This window comes from Anguilla rostrata, chromosome 16, assembly GCF_018555375.3.
Source record: "Anguilla rostrata isolate EN2019 chromosome 16, ASM1855537v3, whole genome shotgun sequence".
Lineage (NCBI taxonomy): Eukaryota > Metazoa > Chordata > Actinopteri > Anguilliformes > Anguillidae > Anguilla > Anguilla rostrata.
Window position 1 is genome coordinate 30,055,875 of NC_057948.1, and position 25,425 is coordinate 30,081,299.

General features: G+C 46.3%; 1 protein-coding gene across 5 annotated transcripts; it reads right to left on the reverse strand.

Annotated features, from left to right (window-relative positions):
* Nucleotides 1-2,294: 2,294 nt before the first annotated feature.
* On the reverse strand, nucleotides 2,295-24,691 carry tdrd12 (tudor domain containing 12). 5 transcript variants are annotated; one of them, XM_064312478.1, is made up of 35 exons: nucleotides 24,368-24,691; nucleotides 22,672-22,718; nucleotides 21,910-22,074; nucleotides 21,183-21,319; nucleotides 20,814-20,933; nucleotides 20,619-20,674; nucleotides 20,273-20,358; nucleotides 19,519-19,738; nucleotides 19,108-19,223; nucleotides 18,882-18,991; nucleotides 18,047-18,121; nucleotides 17,635-17,686; nucleotides 17,234-17,260; nucleotides 17,088-17,191; nucleotides 16,371-16,481; nucleotides 15,978-16,038; nucleotides 15,727-15,858; nucleotides 14,836-15,021; nucleotides 14,443-14,593; nucleotides 13,631-13,758; nucleotides 13,147-13,338; nucleotides 12,291-12,419; nucleotides 10,445-10,562; nucleotides 9,950-10,089; nucleotides 9,418-9,632; nucleotides 8,681-8,762; nucleotides 7,958-8,139; nucleotides 7,025-7,232; nucleotides 6,561-6,653; nucleotides 6,065-6,240; nucleotides 5,412-5,831; nucleotides 4,667-4,780; nucleotides 4,113-4,266; nucleotides 3,531-3,630; nucleotides 2,295-2,861 (listed from the first exon to the last, which is right to left on the reverse strand). In XM_064312478.1, exons 2-35 carry the CDS (start codon nucleotides 22,693-22,695, stop codon nucleotides 2,788-2,790), a joined length of 4,458 nt encoding a protein of 1,485 aa, XP_064168548.1. In that variant the 5' UTR covers nucleotides 22,696-22,718; nucleotides 24,368-24,691; the 3' UTR covers nucleotides 2,295-2,787. The 5 variants fall into 5 exon arrangements, with proteins under 5 accessions (XP_064168548.1, XP_064168547.1, XP_064168544.1 ...); XM_064312477.1 differs by having other exon boundaries at nucleotides 17,088-17,248; XM_064312474.1 differs by having other exon boundaries at nucleotides 17,088-17,260.
* Nucleotides 24,692-25,425: the final 734 nt, after the last annotated feature.

The window sequence follows — 25,425 nt, forward strand, 5'->3', positions numbered from 1 at the left end:
TGGTTTCCTGCTCCATAGCAAAATGTAATCTGTCAAAGTCACTCCGTATGGCAGTGTCTGCTGAATGGCAAAATGCAATTTAAGGACATCACTTTCCACTACTGGGTCAGTAACTAAGAGGTTTAAAACCACTGGGACACACGGTAGTGCATTTTACCCCCACGTATACTGAGGAAGATTCTTTGGAAGCAATGAAAAATTTAAGGGTCACAGAAGATATATCCAAACCTACTGTAAGATTCCTTTTTGGAAGTGTTGCCAAAAAAAGCCAATTAACAAAAATAAGTTTCCCGAGTTCACCAAACTGCATTGGAATTTGGATCCGGGTGTCTGTCAGTCCGTCAGTACAGACCAAAACTGTACTATTTAGCCCTGCACACCCAGTAGTGAACTTCGCAATGGAAGGAGGACACTTTTGTCAGAACTATAGCCAAATATGGTGGGAGAGTTGTTTTGCATCTATTGGTCACGAGGCCCTTGTTAATGGGATATTTCACCCATTTATAACACCAGTAATTTTGTGGAGGCTACCCCATTGTATTTGCTTAGCGTGAACACTAGCAGCATCAGATGCTTCTGTTGACTGTTGTCAGCATCACCGTTCCTCCCGGTTGTCAGACTCCCAATTCACTCCCATTCAGGACCTCGTCAAAATGAACTGTTTTAAAGCACACGCTAACTTCGGAAGATAATAGATCCATAATGACTAAGGTCAAAAGGCATCTGTTTGTTTTGATATCTGATGTATTTTCAATGTTTTTATTGCCTTATAAAAGAAAAAGATCGGTCAAAAAATTTATGTAGAATATATTTTGAGTAAGTAATGTATCCTTGTGCACGATAACAGATTCACATAGGTGTGTGCATTAAAATAAATCAAACTACAGGTTGCTGTATTTCTACACAGCAGCCAATCTGAAAATAATTGCTCGATTCATTGCTATCCTAAACCTGAAAACAGCTTACCATCTCAAAAGAAACAGATACCTCCATTTAAGAAGAATGGAGAAGCTACGCTACTTGGCCAAAAGTATATTGACACCTGACATCCAACATCTCATCCAAGATTATGGGGATTAATATGGAGTTGGTCCACCCTTTGCTGCTATAGCAACCTGCGCTCTTCTGGGAAGGGTTCATACTAGATGTTGGCGCATAACTGCAGGGGTTTGCTTCCATTCCGCAGGAAGAGTAATAGTGAGGTCAAGCACTGATTGGGCAATTAGGCCTGGCTCGCAGTTGGATTTCCAATTGATGCCAAAGGTGTTGGATGTGGTTGAGGTCAGGGCTCTGTGCAGGCTAGTCAAGTTCCCCACCAGTCTCGACAAAACCATTTCTATATGGACCTTGCTGTGTGCCCAGGGGCACTGAAACAGGAAAGGGCCTTCCCCAAACTGTAAGCACAGAATTGTCTAGGTTGCCATTGCATTAAGACCTGCCTTCACTGGAACTATGGGGTCTAGCCCAAACCATGAAAGACAGCCCCAGACCAAAGGGGTGTCCAGATACTTTTGGTCATATAGTGTATTATCCTTTGCAGTTATAGTTTGTGCTTTAAAAACTATTTTGGTGAGGTCCAGAAAATGAACGGGAGTGAATTAGGAGTCTGACAAACGGGAGGAAAGGTGATGCTGACCAAGGTCAACTGGAGCATCTGATGTTGCTAGTGTTCACGCTACATAAATACAATGGCATTTTCATAGTGAGGAAGTATTTTTTTCAGAGAGTAGTCAATGTGTGGAATAGCTAGCTAGGTCACGTATTAGAGCCACAAACTCTGGGGGTTTTCAGAACCAGGCTTGATACGGTGCTAGTTAAAATCTAGTTTGTAGGTAAAACGAGCACCAAGCACACTTTAGCGATTGGAAAATGGCGAGCATGTCCTGTTCTCGTCATTATTTAATGTTATGTTAATGGGGTAGGCTCCACAAAATTGCTTGTATTATGAAAGGGTGAAATATCCCTTTACAGTCAATGGAATCAAGTACAAAGATATTTTGGCCAAAATCCGGGTATCCTCAAACTTGACTGCAATTGCAACTTTCAGCAAGACAATGATCCAAAGCATACCTCAAAATCAACAATAAATCAGTGTTGCAATGGCTAAATCTCCAGACCTCCACATGGCTGCAGTACAGGCCTGGCAGAGCATCACCAGGGAAGATACCTGGTGATGTCCATGGGTCACTTGTTGTACGTCGCTCTGGATAAGAGCGTCTGCTAAATGCCTATAATGTAATGTAATGTAATGTCACAGACTTCAAGCAGTCACATGCAAAAGATATGCAACAAAGTACTAAACATGACTACTCTAATATTACATAACGTTAACATATCCCAAACGTTATGGTGACCTGAAATTGGGGGTGGGGGGTATGTATGAGAAGTGCTGCAATTTCCTCATGGTGAAACCAAAGTTTGATTACAAATTTAGAATAGTGGAGTACACAACCAAATCAAGAAAAAGTATTTGCTCACCATCTCAGCAGTTAATAGTCTTTTTCACTTGAATAAATTGTCAGTGTGAATAATTTTGGAGGGAACTTTCATTAAGTGTCAACTCAATAACAGTTAACAACTTATTACAGTTATGCTTTGAATGAAAGGCAGCATACACAACGGCTCTCCTAATGACTAAGTCGTAAACCCCTGATCTCTAGCATTCATAAAGGCATGTAGCACATGTCATTGTGAATGAAAGGCTAAGGCCTTGATGGAATCATAAAACAAAAAAAGAAACAAAGTTGAAGACGCTTCTGAAAAGGTGAAGTTCTGCCATCCGCTCGTTCAGTCACTGTCACTTTCAGAGTCTGACCTCACGTAGCACCCCTCTTCTCCAGTGTGCTCCACAAACCAGCGACCTGCGCACAGAACGAGAACGTCACCTACAGTTCCCTAACACGGCCAAACACATTTCCTTTAAAGTGAAAAATGACATACGGTTATACACGTTTAAAAATGATTCTGTTTGGCACGTATGCCACAATGCAGTAAACGTTTCCTACACAAATTGCACTTTGAATAAACACGCAGGGTATAATAAAACTTATTTTTGAAACCTTCAATAGCGAGTTATTACACATTTTAGGTGAAATATTGTATGAACGACAAAGAGTAAAAACAAGAACAATGGGCTCTCTGAAGCCGTTAGAGAAGTGAGCTTGAAGAATTCCCAAGTGGTTGCGGCACTCAAATAAAATGTAAATTAGCGCCTTGGAGACCGTGAAGAGGTGGACACATCTGCTGCCACCTACTGGATCAAAGCACTCGCTGATAGACACTTCAATCTCAATCTCACAAACCGCGTACCAAGGCGGGATACAGCCTGCATTTTGCATACAGAAGTAGAATTTATGTGATTGGGGCTTTCGACATCAAAAAGCAAACTGCACTAGTGTCTGTGCCGCTTGCGTCTTCACACAATCGGTATAAAAACGAAAACATCAGGCCTCGCACCGACAGACCCTTAACAAAAAGATGAGACGCACACAAATCGGACCTCCTGCATTCTGCAAAAGGCAACAGTGTACCTTTACCACCAACAGGAAAACGTCCCATTTCAGATGCTGTGTTCTCCACCGCTGGGTCATCGCCCTCAAAGTGGTCAAAATCAAAGGTTACGAAGGGGCTCTATGGGAAAAATGAGTTCAAAGGTTAACCCCTCATTACAGATGAGCCTAGGCCACTCTGATCCTCGCTACGCTTTCTTTGGTCATTTTGTGAGATGGTCAGAATGATGCTGAAGATAATCAGAATTTCTACTAACGCAGCTGTGATGTCTCTGCACTCTTGCACTGTTTAAATGTAAATCGGGTTAAAAAAAAAAAAAAAAGATTAACAAAACATCAAAATTTATTTATAAAATCTGGGCGAGTTCAATGCTTTTACAAGCATCTGACTCATACACTTATTCATAATCATCCGTCATGGACTTAATTTACATTACAAATGTATACATTTTTAATATTCAACCCCTGGGCCCTTCCACACATTACACGGTGACCCAAAAAAACCCATCTGACAGCCGGCTGATGGGAGTCTCCCATTTCCTGGACGGCGGCCGCCTCCGCGGCGATCGCCACGGGAACGGCGGGAGCCCGGGGGTGACTCACCCTCCGCCTCAGCAGCGCGTTCCAGGCGCCGGGCCTCCGCTTGATCAGCCTCAGCACCGGCTCGCCGCGCCCCGCCTCCCAGGAGGACGCGTCCGCCACGATGCTAGCGCTCAGCCGCAGGTCCGCATAGTAACGCCTGTCATTAAGGCGGGCGCTGCGAGACGGAAAAAAAAGCCCCCATCAGCGCTGATTCTCCACTCTCACTCTCCCTCTCCCTCTCCACACAGAGCCACTTGTGAGTCAGTGAGGGGCGCAATCTGTTTCTCCCGATCCTCTCAGGCACAAGGGGACGAACGCAGCAGAGAACGAGGACGGTTAAAGAAAAGGACGTCACCATACATCATACCCCCCCACCCCCTTTTCCAAAGCAGCATATAAATACACACATATTTTACAGTCATTTTTAGCAGCAGAGGGATATAACTACGCTTCATTAAAAACCAAGTGGGTAGAGTTCTGCTGTTCTGAAATGGGGCCTTTGATAACATGTGTAAGATGTGGCAGCGCTGTGTCCGGCTAGTTTTTGTGTTACTGAACAGAGGGGGAAAGACCACCTGTACACCACTCTGTCAGAGAAGAATTCACACTTCTGCTCCGTGGGGTCGAGCAGCTTTATGTTCAGCGTGACGGAGTCGTCCCTCTCGAACCACTTGATGTGCGGGTGGAACCTGCGGATGAGAGCGCGTGGAACGTGAAGAAACTGCAGACGTCACACGCACAGGTGGAGAGTAAGGGAGGCCTAGCCACTACAATGCCTACAAGTCAAACTCCACCTGTGGTCAGAACCAAGATTCCATTCATTTTCACACAAGATCTGTTCTCAAAAAGTTGCCCAAAAATGTATGATTGTGCAACTACATATATAAATATATATATACTTCATCAATATACTTCATCTTTACTGTTAAATACATGCATCATCTTTAGTGTTCGTACAGTATCCTTATGAGAATAAAACCTGGGCTAAGTTTCACAATAGCAACACTAAAGCTAATTTGCATGACAGGCAGGGCTAACTGCAAAATGGACTCAGTGGGTGTCAAACTGATGACAGAAAGGAACTCTCACACGCACGCACGCACGCACGCACGCACACACACACACACACACACAGGCTTGCATATTTACAGTGGGAGTATTTCCAGTGCTCATAACCACAGAAATGAATAGCAGGCAGACTGAGTGGCTTTGTGAAGCCCTGTCCTGTGAGAAGACAGGAAGTGCACAGAGTGAAGACAAAGTGCGTAGTGAGAAGACAGGAAATGCGTAGTGTGAAGAGAGGAAGTGTGTAGCGCCTACCGTGTGGTCTGTTGGAGCTCCTCCTCCTCTGCTGGGCAGCCTACAGGGGGCACTCCACAGCCTGCACCGTTTAATCCGTTCTCCTGCACCCCATTCTCCAGAGGGGCGGCAGGGGCCCCCAGCTTACTCTCCAGGGCCCCTAAAAAGGCACGGGGCCCGTTCGGCACAGAAGCACCCAGACCCGGGAAGAGCTTGAGGCTGTGACCCAACCCAGGCCCGGCCCCGGTCTCTGAGACCCCCGAGGGGGCCTGGGGCCCGCTCTCTGGAGGAGGGGCAGGGGCTCCGGACTCCCTCTCAGGGGGGTCTCCCGGCTCCCCCCGTCCTGACTGCAGACTGTCTGTGCAGGCCTCCATTCCGTTGGCCAGGGCTTCCACGGGGCTCCTCAGCCGGGCCTCCAGGGCTTCTGCAGGGGCCGCTGGCCTGTCATATGACACACCACATGCGTCACAGACTATCACGACATCCATTCTGATCACTATAAGAAAAGCCCTTGTTATGATCTACCATTACAGCTGCATTGAAACGCACTCGTATGCACACAAGACAACTCAATAAAGTCGGGCATCAGAGGACACAGAGCGCTGTTTTTTAAAGGCGTGATTAAGGGGGGACTGTGTATATTTTTTGGGGGCCTCGGCCTCTCTCTCACTCACTGCACGTCGGGGGCGGGCTCCCCAGGAGCGGCGGAAACGGCCGCGTCCGGGCACAGCGCCCTCAGGAGCTCCAGGTGCTGGGGGTTGCTGGTACCCATCCCGGTGGCCAGGATCTCAGAGCGCACGTTGTACTCGTTTATGGAGGTCTTCAGTCCCGGCAGACGGGTGATACGTACCTTTACACGCCACCAAAAGAAAGACGAAAAAAAGCAACGACAGCATTAGAATCAGTATCACGTGACCTCAAGAACCTAACTTTACATTATGGATGAGTTCAATATGGATGTGACTGCACTGAGCACCTGTCAGGTACCAGGTGCAAAGACCTGGTTTCCATGTGTATAACGGCCGCCATAATGAAAAACGGTGAGTGATTTCACTACAGAATAAAAGGCATAAAACATATTTCATAATAAAGCCAATATCAATACTACTCCATTACTGCAACATCTCAACATCTCACTGAAGGTCAAAACAGCCACCAGTTAAAGCCTACCATAGGATCCACCCAGACTGTGTTCCCCAGGCTCAGAACAATTTTGGCGTGATGCTCCACTCCTTTGATCTTCTGGCTGATGCACCTGTTGACCTGATAAGGTGAGATGTTCACAGCCAATCAGGCCAAACGATCCGGAGCGTTCTGCCTCCCACAGACAATGTCTACCTTTCAAAGAGAGCTATTCTCAGAGTGGAGGGAAGGGAAGGGTTGGAGGGGCTGAAACTGGACGGGGGGTGGGTCTGCCGTACAGGCAGTGGGGGGGGTTTCCAGTGGAGAAGGAAGGGTGGAGGGGCTGAAACGGGGGGGGGGGGGGGGGGGCATCTTCCGTAGTTAACAGTGCAGTGGGGGGGGGGTTTTTTCCTAGTTAAAGGTGCAGTGGAGGGGCTGTAACAGGGGACAGGCTGGGCATTTTCCATAGTTAACAGTGAAGTGGAAGGGTTGCAGGTGTGGGGGGGGGGTACCTTAGGGTTCCAGTCCACCTCCCCGTCGATGGGCTTGGCGCGGCACACGATGATCTCGACGGCCTGCGGCGGCAGGCTGTGCAGTCGGCTGGGCAGCGCCAGCAGCTGGTGGGCCTTCACTTCCTGCTCTCGCCCCTCGTCCAGGAAGTGCACTCTAACGCTGCAGAAGAGACGCTCCCCGCGGTCCGGGGCAACAAGCACCTGGACCCTGTCAGGACACGGCGAGCGCCAGGATGAGACCGTGAGTAACTGCTCTCCAAGCATTAGGAAAGCATTTGAAAATGATCTTTACAGCATTCCCACATGTAAGCCTCTGACACTGAATGGAACATTTGAATGTACGTGTTATTGAGTGGGTGATATATTCTACTTCTTAATGAATGACACAGATCTTGTGATTTTACAGAGTGATTTTATTGTAGCCTGCTTCATTTGTGTCTCTTGACCTCTTTATCACCATTTCTGTGGCCTTCGTGCATAGCAAAGGTTAAGTCAACCCTGTTAGAGTGATTTTACACTGAGCATGTCACGGTGTGGCTGTTTTAATATGCAAGATTTGAAAGTAGAACAAAAAAATAAGCATCTATTCCACTGCCAGGATAAATTACTTAAATTACACAGAGATTGTAACACTGAGACAGTTCAAGCAATAACTGAACTGAAGACCGATACAGGGTTACTAAAGCAGTCAAGTTCTCATGCTATTCAGAACGTTAGAATTTTCTGGCAATGATATTTTCATAATGTCATTATTGTGTTACACATTTCTATTGACTAGCACTAAAAAAATCCCTTTGGGAATAATAAAGTTTAAAGTCTAGCTGAAAGTATAAATAAATGAAATTTGCACTGATTTGCCAACAGAATCAAGTGAAGCTACGGCAGCGAAGACCCAAAAATTCTGGTAGTTCATCCACTGCTGATATCACATACCTGTGATAGACGCCCTCCTCCTGGATTCCATAGATCCCTCCCTCTACCACGTCCTTGGCATTGAACTTCTCGCTGGCGTAATACTCCATCATCTCTGCTGCAAGACTTTCATAAGAGCCCTCTTTCCTGCTCACTATGCGTCCATAGTAACAGGAGGCATTCTTTATGTACAGGGGTAGAACCTGTGAACACAGATCATTGGAATAAAAATGCAATATGAAGCTTGAAAAGCATGTGTAACAAATTAAAACATCAAATGAAAACATCCCAACCAAAGCATCTTTTCTTTTGTTCTTAGGAGACAGAAATACATCAAAGCAACAGTCACTAGAGTATTCCGATGTGCTTCTGTTTTTTTTTTCTTTGTTCCTTTCATCACAGGAAGGACAGGCAGAACAAATGACAAACAGTCTCTCTTCCTTTCTTCCTTTCTCCAGGAAGGTGCGAGTCTCTACATAAACAGTAAGGGGTGCCAGCCCTTGTAAAAACAGCCTCATTTGAGCCTCAAAGTGTATTTCAGCACATCGGGTCTTTTAACCAGGAGGTGACAGAGTGCTGGTTTGGGCTTTCCCACTGTAATTACACATGTCTGCGAGCGGTAAGTGAAGCAAAGGCTACAACATCCTACAGCTTCTAAGTGAGACGAGCTCAAACGATTTAAAATCGTAAGATGCACCATGACGACAGGCACTGTGCTGTGTGCGAGTTTGGGGGTCATCTCACCACTGCGTTCCCAGAGTCGGGGTGCTGAGGGGCGTCTTGCTTGGGGTCGATGAGGTGTCGATCGGGACACACTCTGCTATCCCTGGAACAGAGCAGGGAGAAAAAAGCTTCATCGGGGTGTACTGTGTCTACACACCAGAATCTCTTCTGTTTTCATTAGGCTACATGTCTGGGTGATATCATACCCCACACACACACACACACACACACACACACACAATTCGTTCTGTTACACTCATTGTTTTCTACACATCAGAAAAAAGCAAAAGGCAGGCAAGGCCGACTCTCGACTCTCTTAAAAAATAAATAAATAAATAAAATAATTACATAAATTGGCTTCAGCTCAGACTGCGTATTAGAAACAGAAATTAATGTGAGCTGTCGGTGCCCACACGCTGACGGTCCGCCAAACGCAGCGCTTCACATTTCCACAGACACAGATGACTCGGGCAGCCCCAGCAGCAGCAGCCCCAGCAGCCGCCCCAGACCGGCCAGCAGCAGCCGCCCCAGACCGCCCAGCAGCAGCCGCCCCAGACCGCCCCAGACCAGGCAGCAGCCGCCCCAGACCGCCCCAGCAGCAGCCGCCCCAGACCGCCCCAGCAGCAGCCGCCCCAGACCGCCCAGCAGCCGCCCCAGACCGCCCCAGACCGGCCAGCAGCCGCCCCAGACCGGCCAGCAGCAGCCGCCCCAGACCGCCCAGCAGCAGCAGCCCCAGTCCGCCCCAGACCGCCCCACACCTGCAGAAGCCGAAGCTCTTCAGGTAGCCGCAGAGGGGCCGGCCGCTCTTCTGGCCCTCCTTGGCGCGCAGGACGCCCTGGGCGAAGTGCAGGAGCTCCGGGGGCAGCGCCGCGTCCGCGCGCTCCAGGTAGCGCAGCACCCCGACCACATGCCCGGCGTCCCGCTCCGACAGCAGCAGCACCGACTTCGCCGCGCGCGACGGCCTCTCGCAGTCCTGCCGCAGACGAGGGGAGGGGGCCTGTCAGTCAACGCGGCGAGGACACGCCCACCGGCACCGCTGACACAGCGATTAACGTCATTATTTAACTCTTTAATCCCTGATACGGTAAGAAAATAACAGGCCACAGACGAGACACCTTCCATTGTATGTGCAAGTGTATGGTGTGTGAAGAACGCTCAAGATTATTCGATTCCCCTGTCAGCTCAAAAGACAAGGGGAACCCATCCACATAAAAAAAAAATAAGCAGAACAGAAGGTGGCTTTAATCGGTAAGTCATGTCCGAGTTTGGCTCAAGCACGGTCCAGGGTACCTTGACAGAGAGGTTCTGGAAGTTTTGGGACATGCAGCACAGCCGGGCCCCGAACAGCCTGGGAGAGCTGGGGAAGCCGTAGTGTACGACGCAGGTAGCGTCCCGAATCCCCAGGGCCTTCAGGCACTCATTAGTCACGACTGGGGGAGCGAGGTGGACAAGGGGAAAGGGTCACACAAACAGACTCCCAAAAGGGGACAAGGGGAAAGGGTCACACAAACAGACTCCCAGAAGGGGACAAGGGGAAAGGGTCACACAAACAGACTCCCAAAAGGGGACAAGGGGAAAGGGTCACACAAACAGACTCCCACTTTCTCGGAGAAGAGCTCACAGGAGAGACCAGTCAGTCTCTCTAGAAACCCACAGCTGGGGAAGTAACAACTTTGCTTTCACTCCTCACAAATTTAAGCCATCAAATTTACAAAAACTGGAAAAGTTATTTTAAATATTTTACCCAGGCAGCACACAAAAGGAATGCATTTTCCTTTGAGTTACCCAAAATGACGTGGGTCCCCGGCCCGATCTGCTTCCTCCACTGCTCAATGACGAAGTCAAACTGGTAGGTCAAGCCCTCGTGAACCATCAGGCAGAAAGCTGCGGTGTTGTTCACTGCCTGGAATCCAGAAAAATCATCCCTGAGCAACAGCAACAAAAAAAACTGGGACAGATATATGACACAGATGGCACTTTGCGATGTGCTTTTCATCAGATGAACTTGGCTTTAAAAATACGATTCACACAGTATTAAAATATGGCACGCACAAGAACGACACAAACCCACTTAATTTAGATCAGATTTTTCATCCAAGCTTAGCTGCAATGAATGGCATGCAGAAGCTATATGGCATTTTCACCAAATTATTTTCTTTTTTTTTTTTAAAGATAAAAGGAAAAAAATGTTGCTCAAAATCAGTTTTTAGTCACAGACAGTTGTAAAAACAGAGCTTGGTTGTTTTAGAAGGAGCTAGATTAAAAACAATAATTAACAAATCCATCCACTGGGCACAGAGATTAGTGGCTCTGCAGCACCACTTAAAGACTTAGGGGTTGCCAGGAATGCAGTACCATTGGCTGCAGTGGGGAGTGGCAGAGGTAGCGCAAGTTTATAGTTAGTGACATGCATACCTGGCAACCTGCAACTCTCCAACAGTTGTTTTTCTGCCATTTCACTTAGCAATGCTAACACTGCTTCCTTCTGCAGCAATTCGCAGAGGTAGCACAATTAGCATGCAGCCCATCGTTAGCCAAATAATTTTGTACCGGAAGCACATGGATGAAACTGGTATCGAGCTTATCGTCTAACTATGAGTAAGACTGCAAAAAAGCAAATTTCACAAAGAGCTATCAAACTATCCCTTTAAATGTCAAGTAAAGACGATGAGCATGGGAGTTTGACATGGCACACCAGGGAAAGAACCAGCCTGCCACATCTGCACACGCGGGTTCTTCCTCTTCTTCTGGATTCCATCTGATGAATCTGAATTTTTAATTGGCTCCAGGACCCCGTGTCATGCCCCTCCCCCTGGCAGAGACTCCCACGATGCCTCAGCGAGAGGGAGCCAATAAGCCCCCGGTTTACCACAAAGGGTTCCGTGTTTTTCTGAAGCGCTTTCAGAGGGTCAGCAGACAGCTCATTACCAGGGCCGCACGGGTGGCGGTTCCTCTGATGAGCCAGGCAGACGCTGGGAACCAGGCATTAGGGCTGGAGCGCAGGAGAGCCCAGCTGTGCCGCTCACTCCCCTCTCAGTACAATTTCAGCAGAGACGGACGTTCCTAAACCCTTTGAAGAGTACGGTTTTGTTCCTCCAATATTCTAAGTCAGTGCTCTAGAACTCCACTGCTTTCAGTTACCAGCAGTGGTTGTTACATCAGCATTAGAATATTCAGGTAAGAGCATTCTAATCACATATTTGTGATCTCACACGCTAACAACAAGGGATAACAACATTTCTGAAAGCAACATTCCCAGCATGCACGTCTCAGGCAGTGTGTGCCAGACGGCCAGCCTGTCTGTTTACTGTGTAGTGTACCAGCTGCACAATGGCTGCCGTGTCAGAGGCCTGTGCAGCTAGCAGAGCTGCTTCAGGAAGATCACAGGAGCTCATTCAACCAGGAGGCCCGTCTGAGCCATAAGGTAGGAACATCCAACCAAAAGCAACTCTCCCTCAGCTGGTTAAGCCAGCTGGGAACTCTGATCTCTAGCAACTCAACAGGACACAAGGTAACCAATGCAAGGGTAAAGCTGCTGTGAGTGACAAAACTGGCCATTTGCATTAGTCACAAGCTCTTCAAGTACAAAAACCTGTATGTAGGTTGCAAGAAGAGCTTTGGTAATTAGCACCTGAAAGACATGCTCCACTTCTTCTACAGTGTTGGTGATGATGAGGGTCTTCTGGGCAACATCGGGAACGAAGTCCAGGGTTCCGAGCAGCACCGAGACCTTGGTGCAGTCCAGACACAGCAGAACCATCTGCAGAACAACACGGTCACTGGTGGGACGTTCGCATAATCCACCCCCCACCCCCCCCCCCCGTTTTAGTTATGCAGGCCCTGCTCAACTCAACACTTCACAAAGACTACACCAGGGCTGCCCATTCCTGTTCCAGGATATGTACCATCCTGCAGATTTTCGTTGCAACCCAAATTTGGCACACCTGTTCCGACTGGTTCTACTCAGCTCAATGAGATCTGTTAGTGCTGGAGTGAAAACCTACAGGACGGTCTGCAGGACCAGGGTTGGGCAGCCCTGGGCCACACAGAGAAGTGGCACTGTTTGGGACACACTGGCACACTGCAGACCTGGCACACACATGGAAGTGGCACTGCATGAGACAGACTGGCACACACAGGGAAGTGGCACTGCATGGGACAGACTGGCACACACAGGGAAGTGGCACCTGTTGACTGGACTACTCACCACAGAGATGTGTGCCCGTGAGGACCAGGACGGCTGCATGGACCAGACCTGGCCACACAGGAAGTGGCACTGTTGGGACACCTGGACACACATGAGACCTGGCACACACATGGAAGTGGCACTGCATGAGACAGACTGGCACACACAGGGAAGTGGCACTGCATGGGACAGACTGGCACACACAGGGAAGCGGCACTGCGTGAGACAGACTGGCGCACTGGACAGACCTGGTACACACAGGGAAGTGGCACTGCGTGGGACGCACTGGCGCTCTACAGACCTGGTGCACCCCGCCGTAGAGGGCGGCCTCCTCCATCACGGTGATGATGATGCTGGGGTCGCTCATGTGCTCCCTCACCAGGCCCTCCACCTCCCTGCTCCACTGCCTGCCCACGGCGATGATCTGCTTGGTGCAGAACGCCCGCTCCTCGCTGGCGGCCGCCTTCTGGAAGTGCTGAAGGGCAACGGCCATCTAACGGACAGGGGGCAGAGCGGCACTCAGCTGCAGTAGCCTATAAGGTGTGTGTGAGTGTGTATAAAGCCTACAGTGACAAAAATGTGGGAAATATTGCAAAGATTGGCCTTTATCGTTATGACCTCGAGCAGAATCGTTGCTAGCACGTTAAAATGAAACACCAGATACAGTACACAAGAGTATGGATGTAAACCCAGCACAAAATGATCCAAGCGGGATCTGTGTTCATACGAGGACAAAATGGCTGCCAAACACCTAGCTGTGGGGCTCGGTGCACACCGGACCTCACCTCCTCCGGAGCTTTGGAAAACAGCACGTCCACCTCATCCAGCACCAGGTGGCACAGCCTCAGGAAGAGGAAACAGTGGAACGCCAGCAGGCGTGCCAGGCTGAAGGGCGTGGTCACCAACACCTGGCCTGGCGAGCGGGATTGACGGGCAGGAAGGTGAGCTTTCGCGCTTTTCACAAAACAGGTATGAAGACTGACGCAACTCGGGGAAACTGATGCCGGCTTCCTTACCGCAAACTGACTGCAACTAATTGTCAGCTGCCTGGCATAGTAACAGGCTGTATAAATAACCACTGAGAATGCCACCATGGATTACAGGCCTACCCACATTTTGCAGATGATTCTTGCCAAGAAACTATATTAATAAAAGTCCCAGCGGAAGCACAAGCCTGAAAATGAAGCATTGATGGTATCCTGCCTAACTGCCACGCTGTTCTCTGAGGATCAAAACCATAAATACTGTTGTTAAGATTTTAAATTGCATTTGATCACTTAATGCACTCACTGTTCTGAGCATTATTGGCAAGATTATTGCATCAGTATGGCATGAAATCATCCACATCTCAAACTAACAGCTATTTATTTAGTTATTCAGATTCAGCATTACATTTAATTTCTCCTCGCTATGCTAAAGACAGTAACAAAGCAAGTTATGGTGCAAGTCAGTTATTTTCACCTTTTATTTATATGTAAATGCAGCACTTCCAATCAAATCTCATACATAAATCTTGTGGCAGCAAGGTTACTCGCACCCAATTAATTTCCTGTCGAAAAACCTGCTCGGTTTCGAACGTGTGAAAAACGGGACTCACAGTTCCTCTGTATTTTGACACCTTTGGCCTCGTCCTTCTCTCCCACCAGGACGATCATGGGATGGAGGGACTCTGCAGCGGGAGTGTCCTCCAGGAGGTCAAACACACACTGGGCCTTCTCCCAGCCATGGCACAGGATCACTGCTATGGGCTGTAGGGGGAACGCAAAGGGGGACATATCACTCAAATTTGAAGACAAGACCTACGCCGTCAATACACAGGTAGAACTTAATCCAGCTTCTACCATTACAGTTGTCATAATTGTTTCTTCTTCTTGATAATGCACAGGGTCAAATCTTCAGGAAGAAACCCCTCCCATAACACACACACACACACACACACACACGTGACCGCAGAATAAGGACACTGAGGTGCGGATATTATCGGACTCACCCCGGTGCGTGAGGTGAGGGAGCTGCAGGCGGAGACCAGGTGCAGGTGGGACAGGAGCGGGGGGATGTAGGTGAGGGGCTCAGCTCCGCAGCCAGAGATGAGCAGAGTGTCACAGCCCCGCGCCACCGCCGGCCAGCTGTACCACTCCGCCACGCGCGGCCTGCCGTACCCCTTACGCACCAGACCCTGCAGAGAGCACAGAGAGAGAGAGAGCACATCTAACACAGAACTATACACACACAGAGAGCACTCAGCTAACACAGAACTACACACACACACACAGTGCACTCAGCTAACACAGAACTACACACACACACACAGAGCACTCAGCTAACACAGAACTACACACACAGAGAGCACTCAGCTAACACACACACACACACAGAGCACTCACCTCACATAGAAATACACACACAGAGCACTCAGCTAACACAGAACTACACGCACACACAGAGCACTCAGCTAACACAGAACTACACACACAGAGCACTCAGCTAACAGAGAACTATACACACACAGAGCACTCAGCTAACACAGAAATACACACACAGAGCACTTAGCTAACACAGAACTACACACACAGAGCACTCAGCTAACACAGAACTACATACACAGAGCACTCAGCTAACACAGAACTACACACACAGAGCACTCAGCTAACACATAACTACACACAGAGCACTCAGCTAACACAGAACTACACACACACACAGGGCACTCAACTCACACAGAAGCGCACACACACACACATGCGCACACAGTACTCACACAATACTACTGCACGCACACAGACAGCACTCACCTCACACAGTACTACACACACACACACACACACAGAGCACTCACCTCACGCACACACACTCACACACAAAGACCAGAGAGTGCACATACCTTCCTGATGTTATCAGTGATAGGAGAATTTGCCAGGCTAGTGCAGGGGTCAATGTCAATGGCGGAATGCAGTAAAATCCCATTCTTGCTAGGCCCACACTGAATATTCTGACACAGAGGGTCCGCTCCAGTCTGCAACATACAGCAGAGCCTGACTTCAAGGAACGTGCCATGACAACTTCAAGATCAAGGAAATCAAGGAACAGGACTGATTTTAGAATGATAAGATCACAACTTCTGCAGATTCTTACTGTGCTGGCCAAGCATTCCACATCTGGATTCAAAGGATCCGGATTTAGCAACTGCAACAACCTGCCAAAATAAAGTCCTCTTTGGATGACTGGAATCGTCCTGAGCATTTCACACTCATAAAACTTCACATTCACAAGATGTATAGAGACTTGAATAGTATCGTGTGTCCGGTGTACATAACATACTTCAGATATGCTGAATGCTGCCCTAGAGCTGAACTCTCAAAGAAAATAAAACTCAAAAGGAGTATGTGTATATGAAAGGGCAGGCTTACTGACACCGATTACATACAAGAATTTAACATCTTGTGAACTGTGATAAAGCCTCTCAGTAAGGCTTGCTTTGGCAACATCATTATGGTACAGACAAACAGATAAACACAAAAGGCCCACCTTGCACAGTCTAACTCCTCTTCAAGAGCCTGCTGTTCTCTGAAGGCTGTGGCCTCTTCCTCCACCTCCTCCGCCTCCTCCTCCTCCTCTTCTACAAGGACACTAGCATCACTGGTGATGAGATCAAACAGTTCAGCGGCAGTGCTTCCCCTTGTACAGACAGACAGCCACTGAGATTCAATCTCCTCTGTCCTGTGTAACCTAACCAAGCGTGGAGTAGCCGAGGATCGGGCAACCTGCAGCCTATCAAAAACCACAATGCACCGCTTTCATTCAACTCAGCTACGTTTTATTGAAATCACACTGAACAGCACACACGGGCCGATATCGGTATTCCCGCAAACAGGAAAAAGGAACCGTGTACCGATTTATACGACATCACTGAACGAAAAGACATTTTATAGCACGACAAGGCTAGGTACACCTGAGGAAATTAAACATTGTTTTGCTTAGCATGGTACTTCAGCACAGCATTGTTGTATAGGCTTCGCAAAGTTTGCTTTAAGAATAAAAATTAACAAACATCTGCGTTTCAAACAATGCAGTATTAGAAATTCCTCAGGCTTCTTCTAATCGTTATTCTGAAAACATCACAGTACAGGTATAAGAGGAGTGCTCTCTTCTGCAGCTTTAATTCAGTGCTGATGTGCCTTCTGCTGAAGGGAGAGTAACCACTGCACAGTACGGTGCTGGTCTCTGTGGGTCGCGTGATCATACCGCACTTGGCCTGGTGGGGGCGCTGCAGAGGTGTCCTCAGACTGTGGAGCTGTGCTGATCTCCTGGGTCTGTGTGTCGCCTTCCGGAACGTTCTTCACGCTGTCCTGAGCCTCCGTGTCTTCTTCCGGATTGTTCTTCACACTGACCGTCTCCGTCTTCTCCTCCGAGTCGGGCTGAACCACATACATACAAAATAAAAAAGCAGCTCCAAGCAGCGAAAACCCGATGCAGACACACTACTTCCGTAACCATACGCAAATGTTAGCCATACAGAAAACCTGCCAATGTGTTACAGGTTGTTAGTTCATTTGCATTAATCGGCGATCCGACAAGCTTGCGGACTCACATTCATTCTGCAGTAACATATCCACTTGAGAATCTTACAGCAATGGTAACTTTACAAATGTCAGACAAGACAAGCCAAATCAGCGGGGAAATTCAATTATAGATTTGACAGATCAAAAAAATTCTACAGTTAGCAAGTCACGGGACACTTGTTGAGTGTAACCGGAGTCGACCACCACTACCACAAGCAGTGAGAACTCACCTCAGGGTGTGTTTTCTTAGTTTTAGAGAGCGGATTCAAGAACTTCATAAACCTATCGAAAACATATAGAACAGATTCAGTCAAACACTACAGTCCAGAGAGCTACAGCACGCCTAGTTTCCAGTGCCTGGCCTATGGTGTCCAAGCATGAGACTGAAGCTCATCTCACCTACTGCCTAGATACTGACTACAAAACACGATTCAAGAACCGTTCTATACCATTTGTATGTAAATGACCTTCCATAACCTATAGTACATACAGTAGGTTGGCCGATGTATTGTATAGCTCAGATCACCATTTATGATTTTAAAAATGCATCCTGCTCAGTTACAAGCTGGCCAATGTCAATGGAAATATGGTTTACCATTTTACTGTTTTTCAAAAGATTACGTTTAAGAATTTAAATCTTACCTGAACAAGTTAAGCTTATTGAGTAATTCATCTGCCAGGGAAGTCTGTGTCTCAGTTTCCAACGCACGGTGGTGACTGTGGATCAGAGGATACATTACCATTCAAATCACAGTGTGAAATTCAGGAACATTCACAGAAAGCCATATCAAAAGGTTTTATACTCGATATTTGAGAAGCAATCCCTCTATTTTCAAATGTATTACTTCAGGACAGCAAGCTAATTATTAACTACTGTGCCATGAAAAAGTATTTGCCCCTTCCTGATTTAATCCAATGCATATTTAGCACACTGAATGGCTTCCAATCTTTATACAAAATGTAATATAAGACAAAGGGACACTGAGTAATCACTGTTTTTTAAACCCAATTTTAAAATGATTTTATTTAATGAAAAAAGTTATTAAACACCAACATGAAAAAGTAATTGCCCCTTAATTACTCAATTAACCAATTAGCCTAATTCAATCGATAATTTCATTTGGTTGATTAAACACAACCAGGCTTGATTACAGCCAGATCTGTTCAATCAAAAAGTTTATTCATATTGAACCTTACCATCAGAGTGAAGTAGTCACCACAAAGTTTATACAAGCACACTCTGCTAAGATCAAAGGAAATTCCAGAAGAGATGAGGAAAAAAAGTTGTTGACCTATCAGTCTGGAAAGGGTTACAAAGTCATTTCTAAGGCTCTGGGACTCCACTGAACCACAGTGAGAGCCATTACCACCAAACACTCGGAATAGTGGTGAATCTTCCCAGGAGTGATCATCCTGCCAAAAATTTCTCCAAGGAAAGATCCTGGATTTCAAAAATAGCAGAGCAAGTGCGAACTACCTCCCATCAACCTGGCAGCCATCTGAAGAAAAGGCTCCCGCCAATGATTCCCGGTTGCAGTCAGAAGCTCTCCTGGCCACGCCTCCATCACTCCCACCCACTGCGCCGCGCTGCGTAAGCGCACACAACAGAGGCTGAGAAGCACAGCTGAAACACTGACCATCGCCAAGCAACAGTGAGATTTTCACGTTGCCATGATACAGAGAGCGGCGTGTCGGGGACGTACTGCTTGAGCTCCTGCTGTGTCCGCCGCTTCAGGGCTCAGAGGTTCGGGCTCTGGAGCGCCCCCAGCTGGTGCCTGTGTGCCTCTCCAGGAGCCAACACCTGCAGTCTGACTCGCCACTGAAACGGCAAACCAATAAAAGAGCACTTTAGTAGCAATAAACGCTTACTTCCTTAACAAGCCTTAAAACTCAAAATCTGCCTGATTTTCACGTTTCAAACCCTGAGCTGAAACCCAAGCATGCGCGAGGCGAATCGGCACCGTATATAAAGTCAGTTCCTCTTTCTGAATCCCCGCAGCGAAACACCTGCATTTCAGGTGTACACTAATCACAGAGGCAGCACAGGAGCGCTTACCTGCCTGAAGGCAGCAGCAGCGTAGCTGAGTGACAGGCGGGGAGGCTGCAGGAGTTACCTGGGCTGCCGTTCCGAAGGTCCTTCCTGGGAGAGATGCTGGAGCACAGCGACCGCAAGGCGCAGCCGTTGCGTGTCGTAAAGGCGCTGCCGCTGGAGAAGATGTCACCCGCCAGCGTGGCGGGGGAGGGGTCGTCCAGGCAGTCACGAGGGCTGGATCCAGACTTGCCGCTCGAGAAGCACGCAAACTTCTTTGTAACCAAGTCGTCGTTCACACAGATCTGGAGAGCACACGCAGAATGCAAACTCACACTGCCTATCGAAAGGGGGGTCCTAAGACCTTCACCTCAGTAATTTGTAATAAGAGCTGTCAAAATTAGACTTGATATTCAAATATTCCTTGAATAGGAATTCTATCTTATGACATGATGGCCTTATTTTGGGTCACTGTTATAAACAATAATACTGTCAGTCAATTTATATAGTAAGTTAAGCAACTGCTCTCTTTTTGCCACTATCCATTAACGATTTATGCAATATCTGCCTTTGGGCCCTTCTTGCTCCCCCTAGTGGACATGACACACATAACAAGAAGCCCCTAAAAGGATCCTGGATCATACCTTTAAGGGAAATTATGCAAATTTTGCAATAAATATGTAAATCAAATGACATTTTACAGTCCTGCTGACTGCAAAACTTTTTCTGTCAGAATAATGCAGTCGTCTGCATCGAGAAAGACTGAAAACAACCTAAAGACATTCCTTTATTGTACACCTGAAACTAAGCTACGTTTCTACAGGAACGAGTGTAGTTACCTTCACATTCCTGACGGTTAAATAGAGCTCAATGGCAGTGGCGTCCTCCAGCACCTCACACAGCACAGCCTCTAACAGTGAGGAAGCTGAACACAGAGAAACGCGATTCAGCGCACGATAATCCCAGCCGTGCTCGCACAAGAACAGCAGCATCACCACGAAGCAACTGTGAGCCAAGGCCAGCGATCTCAAACCAGGAGCCAGAGAGATTCTCACCAGGGGGCCAAATGTATTTGTTTCAAAACCACGCCTCAGCTGTATTAGCTGTTGCCTTTAGATTTGCCAAAATGGTGCTGGCTGAACAGCAGGCACAATTGTGCAGGGAATGCGTGTTAGGGTAACATACCTTGTACAAGGCTGTGCAAGTACCGTGTAGCAGAGCTGTCCCAGTGGGTTGAAGGCCTAAAACAAACGGCACCAAAGGATTTAAAATATGCATATTTTCAAAATCTGCCCAACATGAAATGAACTACACATACGATGCAATTCACACAAAAGAGATAGTTCAGCCTTAGCAGTCCAAGCACTGTCCTGTCCTTACACAAGCTTAGCCTTCTCCTGATAGACGGGCACTTGCAGCCTCATGGGGCAGATGCCGGCGAGCTGGAACTTCCTCGCCCAGAACGGCAGCTGCAGGAACTTCTCCAGCGGCGCTCTGACGCTGTAGGAAACAAGGTTGCCGTGACAACAACAGTCCCAACAACACCCCCTCGAGCACCGCATGACTGGAACGAGCGTCAGACTCTGAGTCTGCAGTGTGTGTGGCCCATAGTGACTGGCCTCGCTACTCTTCAGCACAGCACAATGTGACTTTTGAAACAGGAAAGTGTATTAATTTCTTCTTTTTTCTTTCTTTTTAAAAAAAATAGAAGTAATACTTTTGAAAAATAAATCTGTTATATTTGCGTACCTGTCTGAGCTCACAAGAATGTGTTCGGCATGGTCCACCAGAAAGCACATGACCTGGCAGCCAACAGTTCCCGGGAAGATCGACTCTACAACAGCTCTGCACCAACTCTTCAGGGTGGGTGAGTAAACCACACAGACCTAGCAGAGAAAGCCATCATCCAACGCTCAATCTCCACACAAGCAGAACTTGCACTACTTCGGTCCACAACTTCGTGGTGTTCTCTGTGCTCGATGTATGCTGGTATTAAGCTTCAAGTCAAAAACTTTCAATGCCTGACCTTCAAAATTTTAGGCCCTTAAACATCCCTTAATAGGTATTAGGGGCTGGTTTTCCAGAGAAGGATTAAGCCTAGTCCAAGACCAAGTTTGCTTTTTCAGTGGATACCTCCATTGGGGAAATTTATTTTTGTCCAAGACTAGACTAAATCCTTGTCTGAAAAGCTGGCCCACAGACCATCAAATGTCCCTACACCAGCCATTGTAAGGCCACCAGGCCACCAGAAACTTCTGCAAATACATGTATATAAAATGTTCTTAGGCACGCACAAAAACTGTGTAGGCCAATCAAAAACACACACTAGTCGCGCTGAATCTTTTTTGTTTTTTTTTTTAAACTCAGAAAGTTGACTCTCCTTGCATGCATGAAGGCACTTGAGGGCCAGGGATGAGGACCACTCATCAACAGGTTAGCCAGCGAGGGAAAATAACACCTGGATGAGAGACCGTACCTGTCGCTCTGCCAGTGATGGAGGCCTGATCTTCTGGACGTCCAGGTTGACATCGTGATAGAAAAGGTTCATCTTGACATGCAGGTTCTCATATTCTTGGGGGCTCTGTATCTTCAGTCCAGCTCCTTTTACAATCCGACCCCAGAAACATCCAGGATCCTGGATCTACAAAAAACGTCACAGTCCCCTCACCAGTTATACTTTAAGCTACAATAAACTATACCTTAGATAAACCCTTAGGACCAGTGCTTCTCAACACAGTCCTGGGGACCCAGTGTATTTGCAATTTATCAAGTTGTTCAAAACGTGCTTAAGGTCCAACATAATTCTTTATAATGTAGGTTTGGATCACTGCTGTTTGCTTTGCCTTTGAACACTTCATTTCCACAATTGCTCACCTGTCAGCATATCATTTATTGATTTAAAAAAAATCTTTCCAAAGGAATCATTTGCCATGGATCACTTTACAGGAAATTCACCCATTATTACTTGTAAGGGACATGTATCCTTCATGGTATAGATAGCCATTTTGGTTCAAATACTTAAAAAAAATAATTTAACAGGCATGAATTGTCATTGAAAACCATTAGCCTACCTGCTCAGTACAATTCAGAGGCTGAAATCATTAAAACCGCTTCATAACAGAATACTCAGTGTCTTACAAAAAATAATACTGGCCACCTGCAGCACTGCTTGCACCAAAATTACAGAGCTACTCTTCTGAAAGATCTTGCTCAGCCATAATATTGTATAGAGGTTTACCTTTAAGATGGATATTTCCAGCATTGTACCAACTCCCTCTGGATTACCTGAGAAAGACCGTGAAGAGAAATGAAGACATGAAGCATTAGCCAGATAACAGAGCTACTATTTTTCCAAGCCGTTTGCTCGCAACATAGAAAGAGTTTGTAAGTTTGAGTTTGATGCACTGTAATGAATACTGATGATGCATCTTCAAGATTTGGTCATATCCCAAAAATAGCAACATATGCTCCGAACTTAATGCTAGTTTTCAGTATTAAAAATGTAGGAATAAATAAAATCGAAAGTTTAATATTTTTACGATCTGAATTCATAACAATGCCCGTTAATCTCAAATATTTTTCGAAGAGAATACTAGTGGGCAAATGTGATGTTAAGAAAACACTTTTCATAATCGTTCAATTTCGTCAAATCTTGTTGTCCACAAACTCAACTGCCACTGCAGGCCACAGTGTCTGGAGCCAAGTTATTTGCTACAACCATGCACTATACCACTTGATTTCACTTAACTTCATGGAGCAAGAAGGGGAAATCATTGATCTGAAATCGGTGAACTCAGATTGCACTGCATTGTAGGAGCAAATACCTGTGGGCCTGGGTGTAGTTAGCTGGATAACGGCGCCGAGTAAAACCCGGAACACCTCTTTACTTTAGTCCATGTTCCATATTTGGGAGGGTTCCGCATTTTATTCAGTGGAATGATCCAGTTTACTCGGTGACCCTGCTTCGTGAAACAGGGCCCTGGAGTTGAGTAATGTTATGCCGGTTAAACATTATCATCATACTTGCCAAACCATTGGCTAGCATTGCTACTAAAAAGATCGAATGAAAAAATCTCAATGCATGCGACACAAGTTCGCTCACAAAACATCTTTACACGTGCATTTGTTTAAATTGTTTTTTAAAAGTAACTTGAAACTGAGATAAGCCTAGCTTACTGATTTACTGACCTGAGTCTGTTGCCTTCGCTAATCGTTGGGAGTTTATTCATAAAGACAGCTGTACTGTAGCGGTTCTTCGTTTTTTACATATCGCTCGCTGCGGAGGTCTTTTTAATATAAAAATAAGATTAACGGGCAGCTTTCAAGCAAAACCTTAGTTTATTTTTCATCTTACAATTCGTATTGTGGAAGATACTTCATAGCTAAGTGCATGACTGTGCGCCACTACTAGCTAGCTGTGAAAGCGGCCTAGACTGGATAGGTCATCATAGCTAGCTCCAGCTACAAGAATGTTTGAGTGAGGAAAAATAAGTTAACGTTGGTACCAGGTCCGTCTTATTACAGAAATCAGTAATAAAATAAAATGCAGCTCCATCGTTGGAATGCTATATGAAGTGTATGACGATCATTTCCTGAATGTTTGTGGCCAAATTATTGCACTCCCTTAAGTACTCTGACATTTATTAAAATTCTGCAACTATGCCTGGACATAAGACTAGTCAACCGGAATTGCCTAACTGAGGTTATTTGTTCAGCAAACAAACTGAAGTTGGGCACTTGACTTCATTTTCTGTGTATGCTTCCAAGCTAGCTAACAATATCTTACAAGTAACAGGTGGGATTTTAAAATGAAAGATGAACGTTTTTTTTACCCCCCAAAAGGAAGCTAACAAGGAAAATCGTTTATGTGTCAACTCGAACGTGAAAAATGTAACTTCTTATGAACACCTCCTTAGTAAATTATGCTAAATTACCTTGTCACTGAGCAGTGCGTGTAACGTTGCAGCTGCATCCAGGGGAAATGGCCGTGAAATACAAATCACAGAACTGCCTGCCACGTGCCTCGTGGAGTCGAAAAGCTATGGTCCCACTCTTTATCTCTTGAGCACGGATACAGCTTAAACCATTACATTATAATGTATTTAAGAATACAAAATATGTTTACTAAGGTGTGGTGGGAAACTTTAAGGACGCATGTTTACACATTAAACCGTGCTTCAGGGAAATAAATGAAAGAAACTCAGAGCAAATTGACGTTAAAAAAAATATATCTGCGAAAAGCTGCCCAAACGCCGGTCACACCGGAAATGCACGAGTGATTATTCCGCAGGACTGTTCTACCAAGGGAAGAATCAATTTGTTCTCTCTTTACTTGTGGCATGTTTTATTTATGTATTTATTTTGTATTGGGGGTGATGGAATGGTGTTTCGGTGTAATCAATGAAAATTGAATATGGGTTGAATGCACGTAGACCTACTACTTGGGGATAATGTTGTAACTCGGTGTTATTGAGACTTAAAAATATATAATTGGAATCAAGTTTACGCAAAGCATGGCAAACCGCGCGCGCACATACACATTATTTTGATTAAATCTTTATGTGAATCAAACCTTTGGTTTAATATGAAGAGCACTGCCACAAACTATCAATTTCTTTAATATTCCAGCAGGTGGTGCAGTTTCAGATGTGTTTTCTCTACCATATTTAACGGAGCACGGTGCTTAGTCGAAATAGATTTAAAAAATAATATTTACACAGTATAACTGCTGTCAGAGCTTGTCTGTTTGGTTTGGTGCCAACTATGGTGAAACCAAAATGTATTAAAAATACCATTCAATAAAAGTTGAGTATCTGTACTTTAACCATACACGACTTTGAAATCTAAAACGAGTGGAGCCAAAGAAAAAAATCTTTGTCCCAATCTTTATGGAGGGCATTGTACAAGTTTGTCATCCACACATAACGCCATTTAACTAATGAATTAGGTTTCTTCAAAAGCTTGAACCTTTAATGCAGATATCTGGTTAATG